This window comes from Austrofundulus limnaeus, unplaced genomic scaffold, assembly GCF_001266775.1.
Source record: "Austrofundulus limnaeus strain Quisiro unplaced genomic scaffold, Austrofundulus_limnaeus-1.0 Scaffold80, whole genome shotgun sequence".
NCBI lineage: Eukaryota > Metazoa > Chordata > Actinopteri > Cyprinodontiformes > Rivulidae > Austrofundulus > Austrofundulus limnaeus.
Genome location: NW_013952482.1, coordinates 1,423,506 through 1,443,087, shown reverse-complemented (window position 1 = coordinate 1,443,087; position 19,582 = coordinate 1,423,506). Strand labels below are relative to the sequence as shown.

The window sequence follows — 19,582 nt, the reverse complement described above, 5'->3', positions numbered from 1 at the left end:
CAGCACTGTGACCCTGCGGGTAAATAATAATAAACTCCCCAAACCTGGCACAAGAGTGACCTATCGGTCAACAAATAAAATCATTTAATTAAATACTTTGACATTTTTTACAAATTAGATATTCATTGTGATCATTTGAAGTTAAATTACCTGCTGTCACCTCAGGGTGAAAACAATTACATTCACTCTACCCAGGAGGCACATTTTATATGATAGAATTTTATATTTTTTACAATAACAAGCCGTAATGAAAACAAACAAAAATTAAATAAAAGTAATGACTTTCTACTTCTTGTCTTTTTTTAATGTAAGGAGTCGAAAGTAAAAAAAAGTAGGCTGAAAAATAATTACTCAAGTACATATAACAAAGTATTTGAGTTTAGTTACTTAAAAATGCTGGTTCCTAATAATTAAATTCAGACCATGAYGTTTTAGGAAGCATGTCTGATCGACACACTACGTCTATGTCACTATGTCCGCCCAGCCCCCGCTTTAGAAGTCAAAACAGCATGTGATTTGATTTCACGCTCTTTTTATCCTTTAACCACCCTGATAACAGGGATGGGGAAGAAGCAATGATGTGTGTGTAAGCGTGTGTGTAACGACTCTTCACCATCACTTAGCARAGGATCCATTAGGCTCGGGGCCCCCTCCCGCGTTGCCCGGTGATAAAATAAACACAGTGTGTTTGAGCAATTCGGCAAGCAAATATTTGATTTAGGAAGCTGCCTCATCCGACATGATACGCACGTCTGCAGCCACGTGCTGAGGTGTATATAAACGCTGACGGACCTGCTGGACTACTGTTACACATGAGCACACAAAGACCTGGAGCCAGACCAGACAGCTGAAACAAGGTAAAATAACTTTTTAGTTCCAACCTACTTTACTCTTCCTGATTCTGACTTTTTYCTCTTCTGCTGTCTTCAGAGTTTCTAACCATGACTACGGGCGTGATCAGGAACTTCCTCCTCCAGGCCCCAAACCCAACCTGTGTCCCCACGCYCTTACAGCACTCGTCCAGAGAAGGCGAGGAAGAGACTCTAGAAGGGAGAGAAGATGAAGGTGAAAGAGAAGAGGAGGATGAAGAGGAGGATGAGGAATGTGGGGCTCAGGAGGACGAGGAAGAAAGTTTCGATCTGCTCCTCCCCAGCCACGGTGTTCTGGACGTGACCAGTCAGCTGCTCCGGTTTGCCGACCTCATCAGCCGGGACGTCCGGCGGTATTTCGGTCGCTGCTCTGACGACCGGGAGAGTTGCGACGTCTACGGCGGGTCGGCGTCCCCGACGACGAGCGGCCGCCTGCGTTACTAYGACGACCTGCTGAGAATCGCAAGAGCAGGAAGTCCGGCGGAGCGAGGAGGCGGTGCTGGGGCTGATGCCGGTGAGCCAGGAGTCACTGGTGGTAAGGAYGGCGGTGGTCTGGGGCCCCTGGCCGAGCTGTTCAACCACAGGGGCCCGRGTCAGGGCCGAGGCCAGCCGATGGTCAGGAGGCACCTCCCGCTCAGCTTCTGGACTGAGCCGGTCCCACGCTGCTGTCTGRATGGTCTCAGCAACACACCTAACGTCACACACAGCAACGCACTCGCTCAAGAGCACGGACACACACACTACAACCCCCTCGACTGCACGGAGCCAGACTTCAGCGACCTGCTGGCATACTGGGATCCACACCTGGAGTTCACACACACACTTACTGAGGACACACACACGGTGCTGAACACGAACTGAGACACCGCATTCATGTTCGGAAACACAAAACCCTCAATAAAGAGAAAAACAGGATCAAATGAATGTATTTTCTTCTGTCTGTGATTAAGAGCTTTGATAAACGGTATTTTAATAAAAAAAAATCTAAATAAATGAGGGAAATTTATAAAAAAACAGTGAACTTTCTGTTTTGTCAGACTGGAAGATCTCACCCTACACCCTACAACTTCTTCCAGTTCTGCAGAAGACAGGTGACCACCCATTTGTTCAAATCAGGTGCTGAATCAGACAAACAAGTCAAACWTGCAGAACCAGGACTGACCACCCCTGCCTAAAGCAATGACCGGTCAGTTCTACAAATACCTGAAAGYCAAAGAAGATTGCATGATAAAAAGTTAATTAGTTATTTTGGGGAAAGTAGTGCTGTTTAAAATCATTTGGTTGTTTAAAAAAAAATGTACTGAGAAATTTGAAACCTTATAAGATGGTAAATAAGGTCTGGCTCAGARAAACAACCTCTGAACATTATCATGTGTTCTGCAGTGTGTTCAATGTGTGCTCCTTCTTGAAACAATAAAAGTGCTCCTRACAGTCACTACACATCAAGGAAGTTCCCTCTTGTTAAAAGGGGGTCATTCCTTCCCACTGTCGCCCCACACCTCATGCTTACTCTGGCTGGTAGAATGCACACAAATAGATATTGAATTGTGTTTACTTTTTTATTTAGAAAGGCAACTTTTTACACTTTGTCGTTTTGTAATGTACTGAATTCAACTGTGTTGTAACTGAACTTGAGTCTGTTTTGAATTCAAATAAATTGCATGTATTTTAATTCTGACTTTTGTTTTGACTTTTTCTATGTAAATAAACCAAAACGAGCTTAGATGATCGATCTAGGATTAGACTGGGAATAAATTTGAAAAGAAAAAAAAAATCAGTTCAGGAGGTAGATAAAACAAAATATTCTAATGCTCAGATCTACATTGTATTTTTGTCTTACCATCATATAAGGTATCATGTAATTGCCTACCTCTCTGTGCATGTGTGTGTGTTAGTAAAATATGTTAAAAGCCACAAGATATAATCAAATACAGGTTGTGGGGTCAGCACCAACACACCCTTCCAGGAAGGCTTTCACTAGATGTGCATGTTTTATTAGTTTCAAGCATCAACAGTCATTTCCTAAGTCTTGTATTTACAGTAGTTTAAATGAACTACGAGCCATCACTGGGACTGTTTTTATGGAAACGAAGGTTTGATAAGAACCAGAAAGAAAGATGATACCTTTAAGTGCTTACACGGGTCACCATTTGTTTAACAAAGGGATCCATTTCAAATTCACAAACTGAACAAACAAGAAAAACTATTTTGTGATAAGTTCTGAGGTGATCACAAGATGTCTACACACTTGCATGGCACCAGACCATTGGCCCATGCGGAACCAAGAAGTGTCCTCCTGCAGGGGTCACGTCTGATTGGACGAGAGAGAAAGCCAGTAACATTGTGACACACACTCCCCGTCGTAGATAAATAATGGTACAGACTTTTCTGTGACTCACAGCACTGAAGGACCTTTTCTCTTGCCTCTCACCTGAGCAGAGGGGTGACAGAGCGGCTCACACACAGACACCGACATGAGGATCCACAGGTTCGTTTTGTCCATAAGCCTGCTGGGCCTGCTGCTGTGGGCCTCCTGCGTCCAGGCAGAGGGGTCCGAGGACAGCCCAGAGACACAAGAGGACGCGTCACAGGAGACAACAGAGAGGGAGGCAGATGAAGCCAAAGAGGAGCCAAAGAAGGAGAAAACAACAGAGATAGAGGAAGAAGGAGACGTCATGATTCTCCACATAAACAACTTTGACAGAGCTCTGAGCGAGAACAAGTTTCTGCTGGTTGAATTCTGTAAGTATGATTAAAATACTCTGAATTAAACAAACTCTCTTGCTGGTCTCTTTGAACCCTTCCTCTGCTTTTTGTTTAATCTGTGTTAACAACACATGCAGCTGTTCAGAACATATCTAAAAAGTTTTAAAATGTCCCAAGCATGTGATCATCAGTGGTCTGGTTCTCTGTGACCCAGAGGAAACAACTTGATATGAAAATATGCTCATGTGAAGATAAAGTCAGGTCAGAAGTGTAATCTTGTGTCCTTGTTTTCCTGCAGAGATAACCAGAAACATTCTAACATTATGATGATCTGTCTACAGAGGAAAAAAAACTTTCTTTATGATTGTTCAAATAAATCTCAACAACTGTTAGTTTTAAATTTCTTATTTTAGCAGTATGGTAAAATTTTCTCAAAATAAAGTTTCTTTTAAAGGTAATGCAGRCAAAGGAAGATAAATGTGTATCTAAACATGATAAATATCATACTTTAGGGGGAAAAAAAGGAACTTATCTGAAAAGAATGCAAATATTCTGGTGCAGGGATRTCTGACCTCGACCTTCTGAGTTATCCTTTTTTTGTACCTTTTTAAAGACTGACACTTGTTTTTTTCTAACAAAAGTGTTCGTTAAAAGTTCGCACACGTGGCACGTCCGATCCAGATGTTGTCCCGGTCCAACTCTCCCACRCATGCAAAAAGAGACGAAGGCTGAGCTCAACCGTCACTCCTGTTATCAGCAGCTGATTTCCATGCAGAGCTACTGATAGTGGCAGAACAGAGGCCTGCTTTAAGTTTAAACCTCACTAACACGTTTCAGGAGGACCAAACACTTGTGTTTTTGTGTACAGATGCTCCCTGGTGTGGCCACTGCAAACAACTGGAGCCCATTTAYGCCGAGGCGGCGGGGAAGCTGAAGGAAGACGAGCAGGACATGCGTTTRGCCAAGGTGGACGCCATTGAGGAGCAGAAGCTGTCTGAAGAGTTCGAGGTTGCCGGCTTTCCCACTCTCAAACTGTTCATCCATGGAGACCGTGAAAAGCCCGTCGACTACTCGGGTAAACACATATAAACACATCATTTACTGTAATCTGAACTGTCAGTGGGTGTTCACTTGTCTTGATATCTTTGATACCCAAGTAAAAAAGTACCTGAACAATGTGGTAATATAGTTTGGGTTATAGACATTTTATTAGTCCCAATTGGATGTGGCAGCCATGTTGAATGAGGCTGTCACTAATTATAATATTTCTGCTAACTCATAATAAAGTTTGTCCATCTCCATATGGATAACGTGACACTAAACACAACACAAAGTTAGTCATAACATCAGTCAACAAACTCTGAGTGACAGAAATGGTTACTAGATCTGGTCCTTTTTGAATTGGTGTAAAATACCTCAWATGTAACCAATGTTMCTGTAAAATTTTATAGATTCGTTAYAAGATTTTACAGACTAGAGTTATTTATTCCACGTTGCTCTTGGTTCAGTCCGTTGARTTAAAATTAAACTTATTTTTTCAAACTGAGATTATTCAAAGAACTATCTACAACAGGTAGGATGGTAATTGTTCGGAACTTTTCCACCGAACCTCACTTTAAAAGATCTGAATTATTCTTTTTAGTGATAAAGTCAATCATCCACTGACATCCTCTACTGTTCACCTCAGCTGATTTGTCTGAATTAATATGTTTTATTTGTATTTTTGCCACATGGACAGAAAGTATCTGAGCTGTCTGATATCTTCCAGGGACGAGATCAGTAGAGGGAATAATCCAGTGGTTGAAACGCCGCAGTGGCCCCGGAGCTGCACATCTGGATTCTGTAGACTCTGCAGAGCAGTTCATCAGCTCTCATAACATCTCTGTTGTTGGGTTTTTCGACGTAGGTTTTTTTTCCCCTCAATTCCTGTGTTCAACAGTGCTGTGACATGATGTGACATCAGTGCTTTTCAATGACTTGGTTTTATTATTCTTGATTTTTTTTCTTAGAGTTTGGAAAGCGAGGAAGCCGAGCTGCTGAAAGAAGTCTCTTTTGAGTTGACTAACATTGAGTTTGCAATGACAGCAGCCCAGGAGGTTTTCCAGAAGTATGAGGTGAAAACCAGCTCCGTGGTGCTTTTCAAAAAGGTAAGAGTGAACATGATGCAACATGAAAAACAGCTTCACTTTGCTGCCATCTAATGCTCAGAWATAAATTCTCTTTTGTCTAAAGTTCAGAGGTCTGCTGTAAACATTTATTTCTCAGTTCTTTGATGATAAATATTTCATGCATTTCTACAAATCAGTTAATACATTTGTTGCTTAGGTGATAAAATTTGAGGAACAAAATGCTTAAAGTGCTGCAAAATGCCAAACAAACTGTTAGTTATAAACAAAGATGGTCAATTTTATCATTAAATACAGAGAATATTTGTTTCTGCACTAGTAAATCATAACATATTAGTCCCTTGTGTTTGACATGACCTTATATTTACCATGAGCCAGGGGTCTGCAACCTGCGGCTCTGGGGCCACATGTGGCTCTTTGGTCCCCCTGCAGTGGCTCTTTGAAAATTTGACCAAACATAACAGATTTTTTTTGTTTGTTTTAAATAATCCAACTTCTTTCTCTGATTTTTCTCTCAAATCTATCAGGGTTATCTTTAAACACCTTTAGGACTGCAGAATAATAAGAATCAGGGAAAAAAAAGGTCTGACTAATTCAGCTGTATTAGTTTTTATGAAATTCTGTATGTTTCTTGTATCAAATGTTTTTTTTCTTCAGTCCTGAAGTGTAAAAATAATAAATAATAAAATTCATAACATATTTTTTAGATTTATGTCACCTCCACTGGCCATAAAGGTTCACGAAAAGGCCTTGAAAAGACCCACGAACCACCAGTTGACAATCACAGTTGTAGCTTATTTTGTGGCTCTGGACACATTTTATTAGTGAGCCGAGGAGCAGAAATGGCTCTTTTGATTGTAAAGGTTGCAGACCCCTGCCATAAGCCATCAACACAAAGACACATGATGACTGAATAATGAAAAACAAAGAGGGGTAAAACAATAAAAAATAACAAGGTTTTGGCAAAAATGCTTCAGGTATTTCCTCACACTTTTTGTCTTTTAAGTTTTGGATACATATTTGTATATTGTTCATGAAAACTGACCTTATTTTAAGGAAACAGTTTTATAGATATTATTGTTGTATTGATATTTGACCAAACAGCAGAAGATTAAAAATGAGCGTCTGCTAAAAATGACMAGATGTTTATTCCCTGTTAGCTGACTATTTAGTCATCTTAAACAATTTTTCATCTCAAATAGATTAGTGAGTTGTGTATGTGTGTGTTTGCCAGTTTGACGACGGCAGAGCAGACTTCGTGTGGTCAGAGGAAGAGAAGCTTGACAAGAACAAGCTGACTGCCTTCATCAACGATAACAGCCTGGAGCTCGTCATCTCATTCAGCCAGGAGGTGAAGCACGAGGGCCCACGTTTGATGAGAAAATATCTAAACAAAACATCAGGTTTGACTGAATTCATTTTGTGTTTTCAGACAGCCGACAAGATCTTCTCCTCTCGGATTCGCCTGCACAGCCTGCTGTTCATCAACTCTACGGTGAAAAGTCACATGGACATGGTGGAAGAATACAGGACACTTGCCAAAGAGTTCAGAGGAAAGGTAATGACCTGTTTTGTGTGTGTGTGTGTGTGTGTGTGTGTGTGTGTGTGTGTGTGNGTGTGTGTGTGTGTGTGTGTGTGTGTGTGTGTGTGTGTGTGTGTGTGTGTTGTTTTAAACATGCTCAGGAGGCAAAAATCTTTTTGCACTATGTTAGCAACGTTTTTAAAGTAAGAAATGTTGTTACTCTGTACTTTACCCTGTAAGTACTCCATAATTATTACCCTATTTTTTTTTTTTACCTTGTATGTTACATCATAAGTGTACATTGTGTGTTACCCATAAATACCAGGCTGTATTATATAAYGCTACTAACATTTTATTGTTTAAATGGAAGAAATAGTCACGTTTTTTTTGAATCGGGGTTTGTGGACTARTTATGAACAAATAATATCTTACCTGTTGTAGATAGCTCTTTAATCAACAACAGTTTGGGGGAATAGTTTAATTTTGTTGAGATTAACAAGTTAAGGACTAGTTCGAGCAAAGTTAAAACCCAAGTGGAGTGTTGATATTCTAAAACAAATCTTAAAAATATTGTTAATCCAAATGCATTTTATTTTTACTTTTATGTTGTCAATAATTTTGCATTACATGGTCATTCTGACAGGAGTGTGATTTCAACAGAAGTACTCCAGTTTAGTCTGGAAGATGTTACCACATTTAGCACTTATGAATAACCATGTAAACAACCGTATATTGCAAAATTGGCAGGACAGTTTATAAAATAGAATTTGCATGAATTAATATAGTTGTTTTTGCGAGTCAAGTTGTTTTAGGATGACAAACATTCACGGTGATCTTGGWTTCACTTGGACAGTCAGTTAGCTCGTCAGTCCAGTGAGAATTAAATTATATTTGACTGAACTGTGAATCAGAAAGTTATATTCACCAGGTAAGATGGTAATTATTTACAATATTTTCACAAAACCCCACTTAAGAATCTCTGAAACATCACTTTAATGAAAATATTCTCTGAAGTGACGCCAAGTGAATTTGTTTCTGTGTTTAACAGATGATGTTCATCACTATTGATGTGACAGGAGCCTTGTCTCATGTGCTGAAATATTTTGGTGTGTCAGAAAGTGACAGCCCCACTGTTCGTATCATCAGTATGGAGACACAGAAGAAGTTCAGTATTCCCTCTGGGGATYTGACTGAGGATTCAATTCGGCAGCTGTGCCAAGGCGTTTTAGATGACACCGCCAAGGTATATCGCCCCCCACTTTTCACACTTTTCTAAAGTCACACACACAGAAGCATTAAACTACCAACTTGTCCTGGTTAATTCTGCAGCCTTACTATCTGTCTGAAGAGATCCCAGAGGACTGGGACAAAGGACCAGTAAAAGTCCTGGTGGGCAAGAATTTTGAGTCTGTCGCTCTGGACCCGACCAAAAACGTCTTTGTTGAGTTTTGTAAGTCGATCTGTATTTCAGTCCATCTACTCTGCAATTTACATTTGATAAAGTTTCCCTAAATGTGTTTAAGCAAATGCATTTTCATAAACAAGTAGCTGCCTCACAGCTAAAAGAGAACAAATGTCCAAAATACAAAGAGAGGCTGAAGTTTTGTGATCAAAAATTCAGATTTCTCTTCAACAAAGTCTAAAACTTTGACACAAGGTGTATGGAAACTTTAAAAAAGTAAAAAAAAAAAGACAATTAAAAATTAAATAAAATCTATAGCTAAAACCTATCAGGACAAAATAAAAAAAAAACTTTGAACAAAGTGGATAGTTTAGGAGAAATGCAGATCAAAACACAGAGCAAAGTGTAAACATCAAAGAATCACTGAGAAAATCCTGAGTGGAGGTGGAAAACTTCCTCAACCTTTTAGAAACTTTCCAACTATTTGAATATCACATGCATCAATTTATCATGTTTCTATACATTTGATAGAAGATATGACCAAAACATAAATAAATAAAAAATACCCTTCATTTCCAGTTTTGAAGACAACATTATAGCTGCAAATAAATGAGAGTTTTGCTGTGCATTCTGCACTTTGGGAGATTTAGGAGTAAAAAAAAAAATGAAGTCCTGTCTGTAAAGGCTGTGGCACAAACACAMACATGACCAGATCTAAACTGGAATGAAAAGGTTTGAATGAACCATGCAAATACTAGAAGTTTCCCTTTTTGTCTACACTTTATATGAGGTCATACTTTCAACAACAAACTTTAAAAAGGGCAAACCAGGGAGAGACAACAGCTCCGTACATCCTGGAACTGTACCATCATGTGCTGAACTGTGAACAGAGGACCAGGAAGTGGATGTTAGGTCCTTTCCCACATCCTCATAAACTCTCYGTAATCACATGTTTGATGACATGGGCTTGAATCTGTTCCACATGAAGAGGAGAACATGTTGATCCTGATGAAGAGTATTCCTGCAGATGAACTGTTAGAAGTTTATCTTTAGGATTCAGCAGACAAACTGAAACAGGCTGGCTACGGCAAGCCATTTTAACATAAAACTGACTTCACCACATTTACAWTCCAGATATCTGGAATTGATTTGTAGCTAGACAAATTAATTAATTTAAATATCTCTATATTTTGACACGTAAAAATGACAACAGATGTACCATGAAGTTGTATGGAGGCTCCAGTTCTAGGTACCTTAAAAGGAATTATGTCTAGTCAAAAACACAGTCCTAGTTATTTCTAWGTTAGTTTTGCCTAGACATTATTTGCTTTCAAGATATTTTGCTTTTTGTTCTGACTTACTTCCAATTCAAGATGTCTCAAATGGATTTTTAAATATCAGACATAAGATTTGACTAGTGCCAATTAAATTGCAGTTATCTTGAAAGAAAATACCATCTAGCCAAAACTAACTTGAAATTATCTAGAACTGTATTTTTGACAAGTCGTAATTACATTTGCGATATTGTGAAAGGCAGTTTGATCCGTCAAAATGTAATTGAAGATATCTTGAATTGTTTTTCTGACTAGTCAGAATGTAAATGCAGATATCTTAAAATTACCATTCAGGATATAAGGACTCTTTTTGCTCCGCAGATTAGGAAAGTGTATTGCAGTGAGAAACAGTACATAAACAATGACAAATATGTCTGTTTTTGTGTGTATGAACTGTAAAGTGTAAAAATTGTGCAAATAAAATATTTGTTTTCAAAAACTTGGCACCTTTTAAAAATAAAATTGTTACAGTTATTCCTGAAAGGTTTGAAGAGATATTTGCATCAATCCCAACATAAAGTTTTTATGTTGTGTCTTGTTTGCATGTTTTTGGTGCAGATTCTCCGTGGTGTGGATACTGCAAGGAACTGGCTCCAATCTGGGATCAGCTGGGAGAGAAGTATGCCGAGCATGAAAACATCATCATAGCCAAGATGGACGCCACAGCCAACGAAGTGGAGTCTGTTTCACTTAGCGGCTTTCCAACAATTCAGTACTTCCCAGCTGGTGACAAAGAGGTACACACACGCACACACATGCTCCATACAAATGAATTGCTTTTTTAAACAATCTGCATTTTTCTCTCAGGTGATCAACTACTCAGGAAAAAGAGATCTGGAGACGTTTTCTAAGTTCCTGGATAACGGAGGAGTTCTGCCACAGGAGGAGAGTGATAAAGATGAAGACGATCACGATGATGAGGAGGAAGTTCCTGATGCTGAAGAAGGAGACAAAACTGATCAGGTTTGCTTTTCGCCTTAAAGTTTTTACCCCCGTTTTTTCCCCAACTCAAGATTAAACTTTTTTTCTGTCTTTCAGGAGGCAGATGAGTCTTCAGAAGCATCTTCTAACAAAACATCCAAAGATGAGCTGTAACAACATGGTTCAGCCAGTTAAGATCAAGCTAACATCCTCCAGTTTTCTTAATAAAAGGTCACACAGGTTTAAAGTGGATGTGTCGTTGTGATTATTATGAACACTTTATCTGCAAGTTTGCCTTTACAAATGAGACTTTGAATTGTTTGACATACTTTTAGTTAAAAGACAGACTGGTTAGCTACAGAACAGTCATGGCGGGGTGTGTGGGGTGGGGATTGGGGAGGTGTGCTCCGTGATGAGGAAGCTCAGCTTAAAGACATGTCCCAGGGGTGTTTCTGGTACCAAAAGGCGTTTCTGGTCCCCACCTGTCATTTTGCTCCTCAGCATGGCTGCCTAAAAACACTGCAGGATTTCACAAACATGCATGAATGAGTCAAAGCAAGGCTTTGGGCATGTTTTTTTATGAGGGTATAACATTTTAACATGATACAAAACTCAAAAAAGTCACCATTTTTCTCAGTAAATATATTACTAGAGGTACTAATGACATGAAATTTTCACCAGATGTCGGTAACAACCTAAGTGATCCATACATACAAAGAAATCAAACCATAAATGTCCAGAAATKAAGTTATTTGTAATAATGTGGAATGGCACAGGGAAAAAGTATTGAACACATGAARAAAGGGAGGTGTAAAAAGGCATGGAAAGCCAAGACACCAGCTGAATCAGTAATTAGAAAGCAAGCCTGCCCCTTGTCAGTGCAAGTTAATATCAGCTGGTTCAGTCCCAAATGATGGCCAGGTATCACACAAGAACCATCTGATGATGGGTAAAAGTAAAGAGCTCTCTCAAGACCTTCACAACCTTATTGTTGCAAAGCATAATGATGGCATCGGTTACAGAAGAATGTCTAAACTTCTGAAGGTTCCAGTGAGCACTGTTGGGGCCATAATTCAGAAGTGGAAAGAACATTATTTCACCATAAACCGACCACGACCAGGTGCTCCTCACAAGATTTCTGACAGAGGAGTGAAAAGAATTATCAGAAGAGTTGTCCAAGAGCCAAGGACCACTTGTGGAGAGCTTCAGAAAGACCTGGAATTAGCAGGTACGATTGTTTCAAAGAAAACAATAAGTAATGGACTGAACCACCATRGCCTGTRTGCACGCTCACCACRCAAGACTCCACTGCTGAAGAAACAGCATGTTGAAGCTCCTTTAAAGTTTGCTGCACAACATTTAAACAAGCCTGTGTAATACTGGGAGAATATAGTCTGGTCAGATGAGACCAAAATTGAACTGTTTGGATGCCAGAATACACATCATGTTTGGAGGTCAAATGGCACTGCACATCAGCCCAAAAACACCATACCAACAGTGAAGTTTGGAGGTGGGAACATCATGGTGTGGGGCTGTTTTTCAGCATATGGTACTGGCAAACTTCAAATAATTGAAGGAAGGATGAGTGGAAAAATGTACAGAGACATTCTTGATAAAAATCTGCTTCCATCTACCAGGATGATGAAGATGAAACGTGGCTGGACATTTCAGCAAGACAATGAGCCCAAACACAAAGCCAAGGAAACTCTCAGTTGGTTTCAGAGAAAGAAACTAAAGCTGCTGGAATGGCCCAGCCAATCACCTGACCTGAATCCWACAGAAAATCTATGGAAAGAACTAAAGATCAGAGTTCATAGAAGAGGTCCACGAAACCTTCAAGATTTGAAGACTGTTTGTGTGGAAGAATGGGCCAAAATCACACCTGAGCAATGCATGCAACTAGTTTCTCCATACAGGAGGCGTCTTGAAGCTGTCATTGACAACAAAGGCTTTTGTTCAAAGTATTAGATAAATTTCAGTAAGTGTGTTCAATACTTTTTCCCGTGCCATTCCACATTATTACAAATAACTTCATTTCTGGACATTTATGGTTTGATTTCTTTGTATGTATGGATCACTTGGGTTGTTACCRACATCTGGTGAAAATTTCATGTCATTAGCACCTCTAGTAATATATTTACTGAGAAAAATGGTGACGTGTTCAATACTTATTTTACCTGCTGTATGATGTTCACATGTGCGTCACAACTCTGATGTTCATCTTGTTCAAAGCAGGTAGGACAAGTATTTGGTTCTCTCTGAGATATCAGCCCAGGGGGATCTCCATCCACTTTCTGGTTTTCATTTGTTTGCACGTTTGTCTAGCATGTAAAATGCACAGAAGCATTTTCCTAACAAACATAGCACCACTCAAAGGGAAATAACAGGTTTTATAACATTTATTGCCAAGAACTTTTGTCCCAACAGTAAAATAATCAATAAATTACTTTTTGTACTTTGTTTTACTAAGTTTAATAATCAACCTGAGAGAAGCAGTTGAGAGGGATATCTCCGCCCAGAAGAAACTGGGAATGCTGGTTTCATTGTGGAACAAGTGTGTAACAACATTTCTGACTGAAACAGGTTCAGCAAGCTGTGATGTCACAAACGTTATCAGCATGGGACGTGTTTCCTCCTACCAGCCGTGYTCACTCCTTTGTTCAAGCCGAGGTAAGCCTGGTGCTCTTTTAATTCTTACATGAGACTGTTTGATAATGGGGGAAGGATCCTGTGTGTGTTTGGAGCTGGCATTAGGAGTATATAGATACATATAGGAAACAAGTCAGTGCCTGTTTAGATCAGACATGAGGGCTTGGATGTACCTTGTTTACATATGAACGGAGACCCATGTGAGCCGGAGTTACCTTGGCTGGTTTTAACAGGTATGTTTAATGGCTGATAGAAACTGTTTTAGGTGATGTGTTTTTAAGACTGGTTATTTATGTTCACTGTTACAGTTGTCATTTTAGTTCCAGTGGCTAGCAGATGATGATCATGGTCTGTTTAAAAGGAAAAAAAATATACATTAGTTTGATAAAACTATTCTGAACCAGTAAYATGCCTAAATTAGTTGTGTTTAAAMGGAAAAGTTTAACTCTTCCTCTTATAAATATGGTCTAAATTAAAACCAGGATCATATTTCTGTGGGAYGTTTTCTGTTTTTATTAACAACACAGCCTACGTTAATGTATAAACCCCAGAAAGTAAATGTATTGCAGTGAAGAAACACACGTAACATCACACACACACTGCTGCCTGAGTGTGCTCCTGTCACTTTAAAGCTGCAGCAGTCTGATGAAGGCTTTAGAGTAAGTAGTACACACTGAAAACACWCCTTCTCATTGTTTGTAGCCTGAAGGCGGAGACAATACTTCTACAGCTAAATCAGAGCAGCAGATGCAGCTCAGCTAGAAGTACAAAAAACAAACAGCTAAAGCTCCCACAGTTTTCAGCTGCTTCCCTGATTCAACCTATTCACCAGACTGATTTAGACAAAAACACTGGCCTTGGTCGTTCCATGGGAAACAGTGGGACTACTGTTGAAAAACATGTTGTAGATGGAAATATTTATTTAGTTTTTAATGTAAATGCACTATATTAAGAGTTAAAACGAATATTTGTGTTTTATGTCATGTCTTGTAAAACATGCTGGCTTTCATTGTTCCTGATGTACTCACTCCTACGAGCGTGTCAGCTGTGATGCAGATATTTTTTTTACTGTAATCACTCAAATTAGCTCAAAAATGTCAAAAGGCACAACTGTTTAGACTGCAATTAAACCTATTCACTGTCAGTCAGTAATGACCCTCACAGACAGTTACTTTTTCTTCTGTTGGCTGATATTTTTGTAATTTTCTGCAGTTTTCTTGTTTATCAGGTCTTCGGTTTTGCTGAAAATCTTTCAATAATTTTCTTTTCTTTTTGCTGTTTGACTCAGTTTAAATCCAGTACCTGACCAGTTACAGGGAATTTCCTTTTGTTTGTTTAACCTAAACTTGACCCACAAATCATTCAGGCAGACAATGGTTCCTGAGCTCAAAGATGAACCTGTGCCGGGTCGGCACACAACAGACAACAAAGAACTCATTATAAAACTGGATCTTTAGGCACTTTGTCGGCAGGAGTTTTCACAAAGAAACAATTTGTTCCTATTTTTGAGCTGAATTAATGAAAAACAAATGACAATTTGACYCAATTTGATACAGAGGCAGTACTTTAGCATCAAGAAAGTTCTTAAAGGACTGAAAACCTGACACCCAGTAGATAATATCAGAATGAGGAAGTATCTCTCAGGTCCTCTTTCAGGTGTTTGCTGTATTTCTGTTCTTGTTTTATTTATACCTTTATATAACCAGGCACATCCCATTAAGATCACAGATCTCTTTTGCAAGGGAATGCAAAGACAACCTATAGTCTGTAGGAGAAAACCCAAGGAGAACAAGCAAACTCCACACAGAAAGACCCTGGGTCTGAACCGGAGACCAAACCAAAGCCCTTCTTTCTGTGAGGCATCAGTGTTAACCACTGATCCATCGTGCTGCYAAGGCTTTTTATGCTTTTTGTTTTTAAGGCCATTTCATCAGTAACATCTATCTCAGGTGATTTGACTGCAAATGGCCAGCTTTGCATTAGAGTGTACATATTCTATACTAAGATGTGTACCCCCAAACTGTCTGTGTCAGTTACCTGTTCTGTCTGCTGACACACACACTCATGCACAGTCACATGCTGTCAAGTACAGCTATCTTTATGGGGACATTGCAYTGACTTCTAATCATTTCTGTAGCCTATCCCTGACCCCTTACCCTAAAMCTAACCTCACAGGCAGTGGTGGGCAGCACTAATCTAAAAATTWGTTTCACTAGCCCTAAAACAYKAACTMAAATATTTAGGTCCCCTAATTCTAAAGCAYTAATGCACWGAAYGTTTTAGCAAAAGCTAATTCTAAAGCACTAAAATGACCCAGTCAACCCATGAACATTTTTCAACAGACAACATGAGTCACATATTGCCATGTTGCTCTCTTAATACTTATCATTGACATTCCACAGCTGGATTTGGGTTCATATGTTGTCAATAAATTGTCATCTAGTGGGTAAGTGACACACATATGAACAAAATGATTGACAGCTTTCACACTCAGCTGTTAACATTAATGTTCATCAATAACATTTATAAACCTCAGTTAGTGCWTCTAATGTTGCCTATAAATTTAGCGAGTGCTAATCCACTTATAAATTTTTAAATTAGCAAAAGCCCTAAAGCACTAATCAGGAAATTAGTTCCACTATTGGTGCTTTAGGGGAACTGTGCCCACCACTGCTCACAGGTACATACCTAACCCTAAAACTAACCTAAATTCAATTCACACCTCAGTCCTAAACCAAACCCCCAACCCACTAGCAGCATTTCCCTCCATAGGGACTAGACTTAGGTCCACACAAGAACCAGTTGGCCCCACATGTATGGGTGTTTGCCAAAAATGGTCCCCACATGGAAGGGAATAACCACCTGCACCGTTACGTCCCAGTGTGTATACTGAACAGCAAACAGGTCATCAGAAGGTCTGTTGATGTTTCTGTAAAAAAGACAACCATTGTGTGTGGGGTCAGGTCAGATCAGTAAAAGGTCCAAGAGCTTGACTGAGGACAGATCATGTTTAGAGATAATGAAATAAGGATTAAATAAAAAGAGCAGTCCAGACCACCCCTGCATGAAGTCTAGATGATTTGGTTCGAATAGCACTAAATACATGTATGAATGGCCTCATTGCACGTTGAAAACATATTAATCAGACTACCTCTGAAGGCAGRATCAAATCACTCAGGATGTACGTTGTGCCAGGTCTAAAAATATTCTCAATGTTTTAATCAAATCACACACACACAAAAAAACTTCACTAGAAAAAGGAACAACAAACATTCTCACTGTTTCTAAATGCATCAGTTCTGAGAAGAAAAGCTGCGTAACAGTTAAAATACGTCTCAAGAACCAGCTTTAGACTTTATTTATGTTTTGTCCTGCTCTCTTATCTAGACCTCAATCTGCCTCCTTGTCAACAGCTGTAACCTGTTCGACTGGATGATTTTCTAATGGAACCCCCTTCCTATGAGGAGGCCAATCGCCACCCATCTATACCGTCCAGAGTGGGATTGAACAACGAAAACMTTGCCTCGGCCCCCTCAACACCTCCTCCCACCTATAGAGAAGCAGGTAAGGAAGATAAGCTCAAAACGTTTCATATTTTTAACTATTTCTCATGAGGGTGAGGAAAGGGTTAAGTAAGATTCAGCCTAAACTTACATTAAAGTCTAAGTATCACCGTGGTGCAGAAAGGAAAACACAACAAAATGTTGGTTTCTTGACTTCTGAGTTGCTTAAAAATGCATACTAGTCATAAGTTTTGCGTCTTTTGTGATAAAAAAGGCTTTCTGATTCAYACATTGTTATTGTTTTTTATAGTCCCAGGATTTCTTAAAGGAGTACACATTACCCACTGTATTTTAAGCCAACGTTTTAAACTAAGACCATCTTATATAGAGAAGTGATGGAGATTTAACCTTGAAAAAAAGTTTTTTATGAGCATTGCAAAATTTCACACTCAGAATGTGTTGAGAATGACGTYCAGCTTCTACACCAAACTGTATCTCAATAATTGTAAAATTGATCAATTTAGCTATTTTTGAGCTGATTAGCTGTGGTGGTCAGTTGAATTGGCTTGTCTTCAAAATCAGTTTTAAATGTAAATTTAATTATGATTTTCTAAGAATTATAATAAATACTGTCATGTGGTTCTTCAGATATTGCTAATAAACATTCAAAACCAATAGTCAAGGTTGGCCAACCTTCATTGTAATTTATGTAATTTCATAAATGGTTGGGGGTGGGGGGCATATTGACTGGATCAAATTATTGTGGTGGTCAGAACCCCCATACCCCTGCAAATTATGCCAATAGTTAATGGCAATGTTTTAAAGAAATATTTATTTTTGTTAGGGATCCATCACCACATCCACAGCTACAATACCAAACTTTAGCTCAATATTTATAAAATGGCCTGAGTTTTAGACATTTTTTTAAGATTGATATGCTGTGGCAAACATCTTGAATTTGATTGGCTTCAAAAGTTAATCAGATGTATATCCAGTGTTTGCTTGCTCATGAGTTTTATTAAAACCCATCCAGTGGTTCATGCTAATGTGAACATTACGATGTGCGTACCCCTAACAATTTTTAAAACAGGATTTTCAAATTAAGACATATCTCAGGGGTGTTGTTTTCTCTCCATTAACAGTCCATCAAGATCCTTTTCCTGTCCTGACTCCCCCCTCTGTGCCAGCTGCTGAGGTCCCACCATCACAACCTGCTGAAGTCACAGTTCATCCACTTACACAAAGTATCCACTTCTTCCTTTTACTTCTCAACCCTTATTTATTGTGTCTCCCAGCTACTCCATTATTTGTTTTCTGCTTCAACATTTTTCTGAACAGTTGGTAGAAGAGGAGGTGCCAGCAGCAGCAGACAAACTCAGTCAGTAGTGGTTGTGTCCCAGCCGCAGCCTGTCCCCATCGTTCCGACGAGCCTGATAGACGCCCCTGGTTTGATCCGCTGTCCACACTGCCAGCACCTCGTCACCACCAAGGTCACATACAAGCCCGGGTGCGCTGCTTGGTGCTCGTGTACCTTGCTTGCGTTAATGGGGTAAAAACACACACACACACGCACACGTGGGAAAATTTAGTGCTCAGCTTCTCCTAAGCATGTTGCATCTGTGTGTTTCAGGTTAATCTGTGGTATCTGTCTCATCCCTTTAATGCTGCGGCGGATGCAAGATGCACACCACTACTGTCCAGACTGTGAAAAGAAAGTCTACGTTTATAAACGATGACACCGTCGGTTTGCAGGAAGTGGATGCTTTTCACAGGCTGCTCAAGATGTCCTTACCCATTTAGGTTGCAATTTTGGTGAATTAATTAATTGGATGCAAAGTGCACGTGGYTCGCTGTGATATGATTATGTCATGTCTGATGCACAGCATCTGATAGTGAACGTGAAGAGACTCAAATGGTCAGTTTTAAAAGAAACTAAAATGTTTTTTTCCTCCATAAGCTGTCACAGAAGTGACAGCATCTCTTTAGTATGAAGGAACAGTATGGGGTGCCGTTTGTAAAGTTGCACAATCAAAAATTACCACCAATAGTTTTGTTTTATTTAGCCGTTTATAAGAAAAAAAGAACAGATTTCTTTTTCAAAGTCAGTTTCTCACCATATGATTCATGCATTTATAAATGTCATAGTTTATAAACTAAATATTTAACTTGCAAATTAAATATTTAGTTAACAAGCTAAAAATTTAACTTGAGACTTTAAAATTTAGTTTTGATCTAAATGTTTAGCTTGCAACTTCAATATTTAGCTAGCTACCTAAATATTTAACTTAAATATTTAGGTAGCTACCTGCATGTTTAGGTTGCAGCTTAAATATTTAGCTAGCAAGTTAAATGTTTAACTTAAATATTTAAGTGGCTAGCTAAATATTTAACTATATATGTCTATATTTGTTATCAGACTTATTCTGGCAAACCTGATCTTATATGGTAAGTTCAGGACGCAGGTATCAGTTGACCAAATGTAGGACTAATAGATTTAAAAACTCATTTAACCCAGCAGCAGTTACATTTCTTAATCAACATTTGTGATAT

At 39.1% G+C, this 19,582-nt stretch overlaps 3 protein-coding genes across 4 annotated transcripts; all 3 read left to right on the top strand.

Moving 5' to 3' along the window:
- Positions 1-462: 462 nt before the first annotated feature.
- Positions 463-2,541, top strand: percc1 (proline and glutamate rich with coiled coil 1). The gene is made up of 2 exons (XM_014011434.1): positions 463-857; positions 931-2,541. The coding sequence occupies exon 2, from the start codon at positions 942-944 to the stop codon at positions 1,728-1,730; it is 789 nt and encodes a 262-aa protein (XP_013866888.1). The 5' UTR covers positions 463-857; positions 931-941; the 3' UTR covers positions 1,731-2,541.
- A 729-nt stretch (positions 2,542-3,270) lies between these two features.
- Positions 3,271-11,130, top strand: pdia2 (protein disulfide isomerase family A, member 2; the record flags this gene model as incomplete). The annotated part of the gene is given in 11 exon segments (XM_014011433.1): positions 3,271-3,611; positions 4,444-4,650; positions 5,344-5,477; positions 5,585-5,722; positions 6,936-7,052; positions 7,134-7,259; positions 8,272-8,466; positions 8,553-8,673; positions 10,518-10,696; positions 10,767-10,922; positions 10,998-11,130. Coding segments are annotated over 11 exon segments (1,698 nt in total). The 3' UTR covers positions 11,055-11,130.
- A 2,475-nt stretch (positions 11,131-13,605) lies between these two features.
- On the top strand, positions 13,606-19,090 carry si:dkeyp-75b4.8 (lipopolysaccharide-induced tumor necrosis factor-alpha factor homolog). 2 transcript variants are annotated; one of them, XM_014011436.1, is made up of 5 exons: positions 13,606-13,762; positions 16,943-17,093; positions 18,175-18,276; positions 18,371-18,581; positions 18,663-19,090. In XM_014011436.1, the coding sequence occupies exons 2-5, from the start codon at positions 16,973-16,975 to the stop codon at positions 18,766-18,768; spliced, it is 540 nt and encodes a 179-aa protein (XP_013866890.1). In that variant the 5' UTR covers positions 13,606-13,762; positions 16,943-16,972; the 3' UTR covers positions 18,769-19,090. The 2 variants fall into 2 exon arrangements, with proteins under 2 accessions (XP_013866890.1, XP_013866889.1); XM_014011435.1 differs by having other exon boundaries at positions 16,917-17,093.
- The last annotated feature ends 492 nt before the right edge of the window (positions 19,091-19,582 follow it).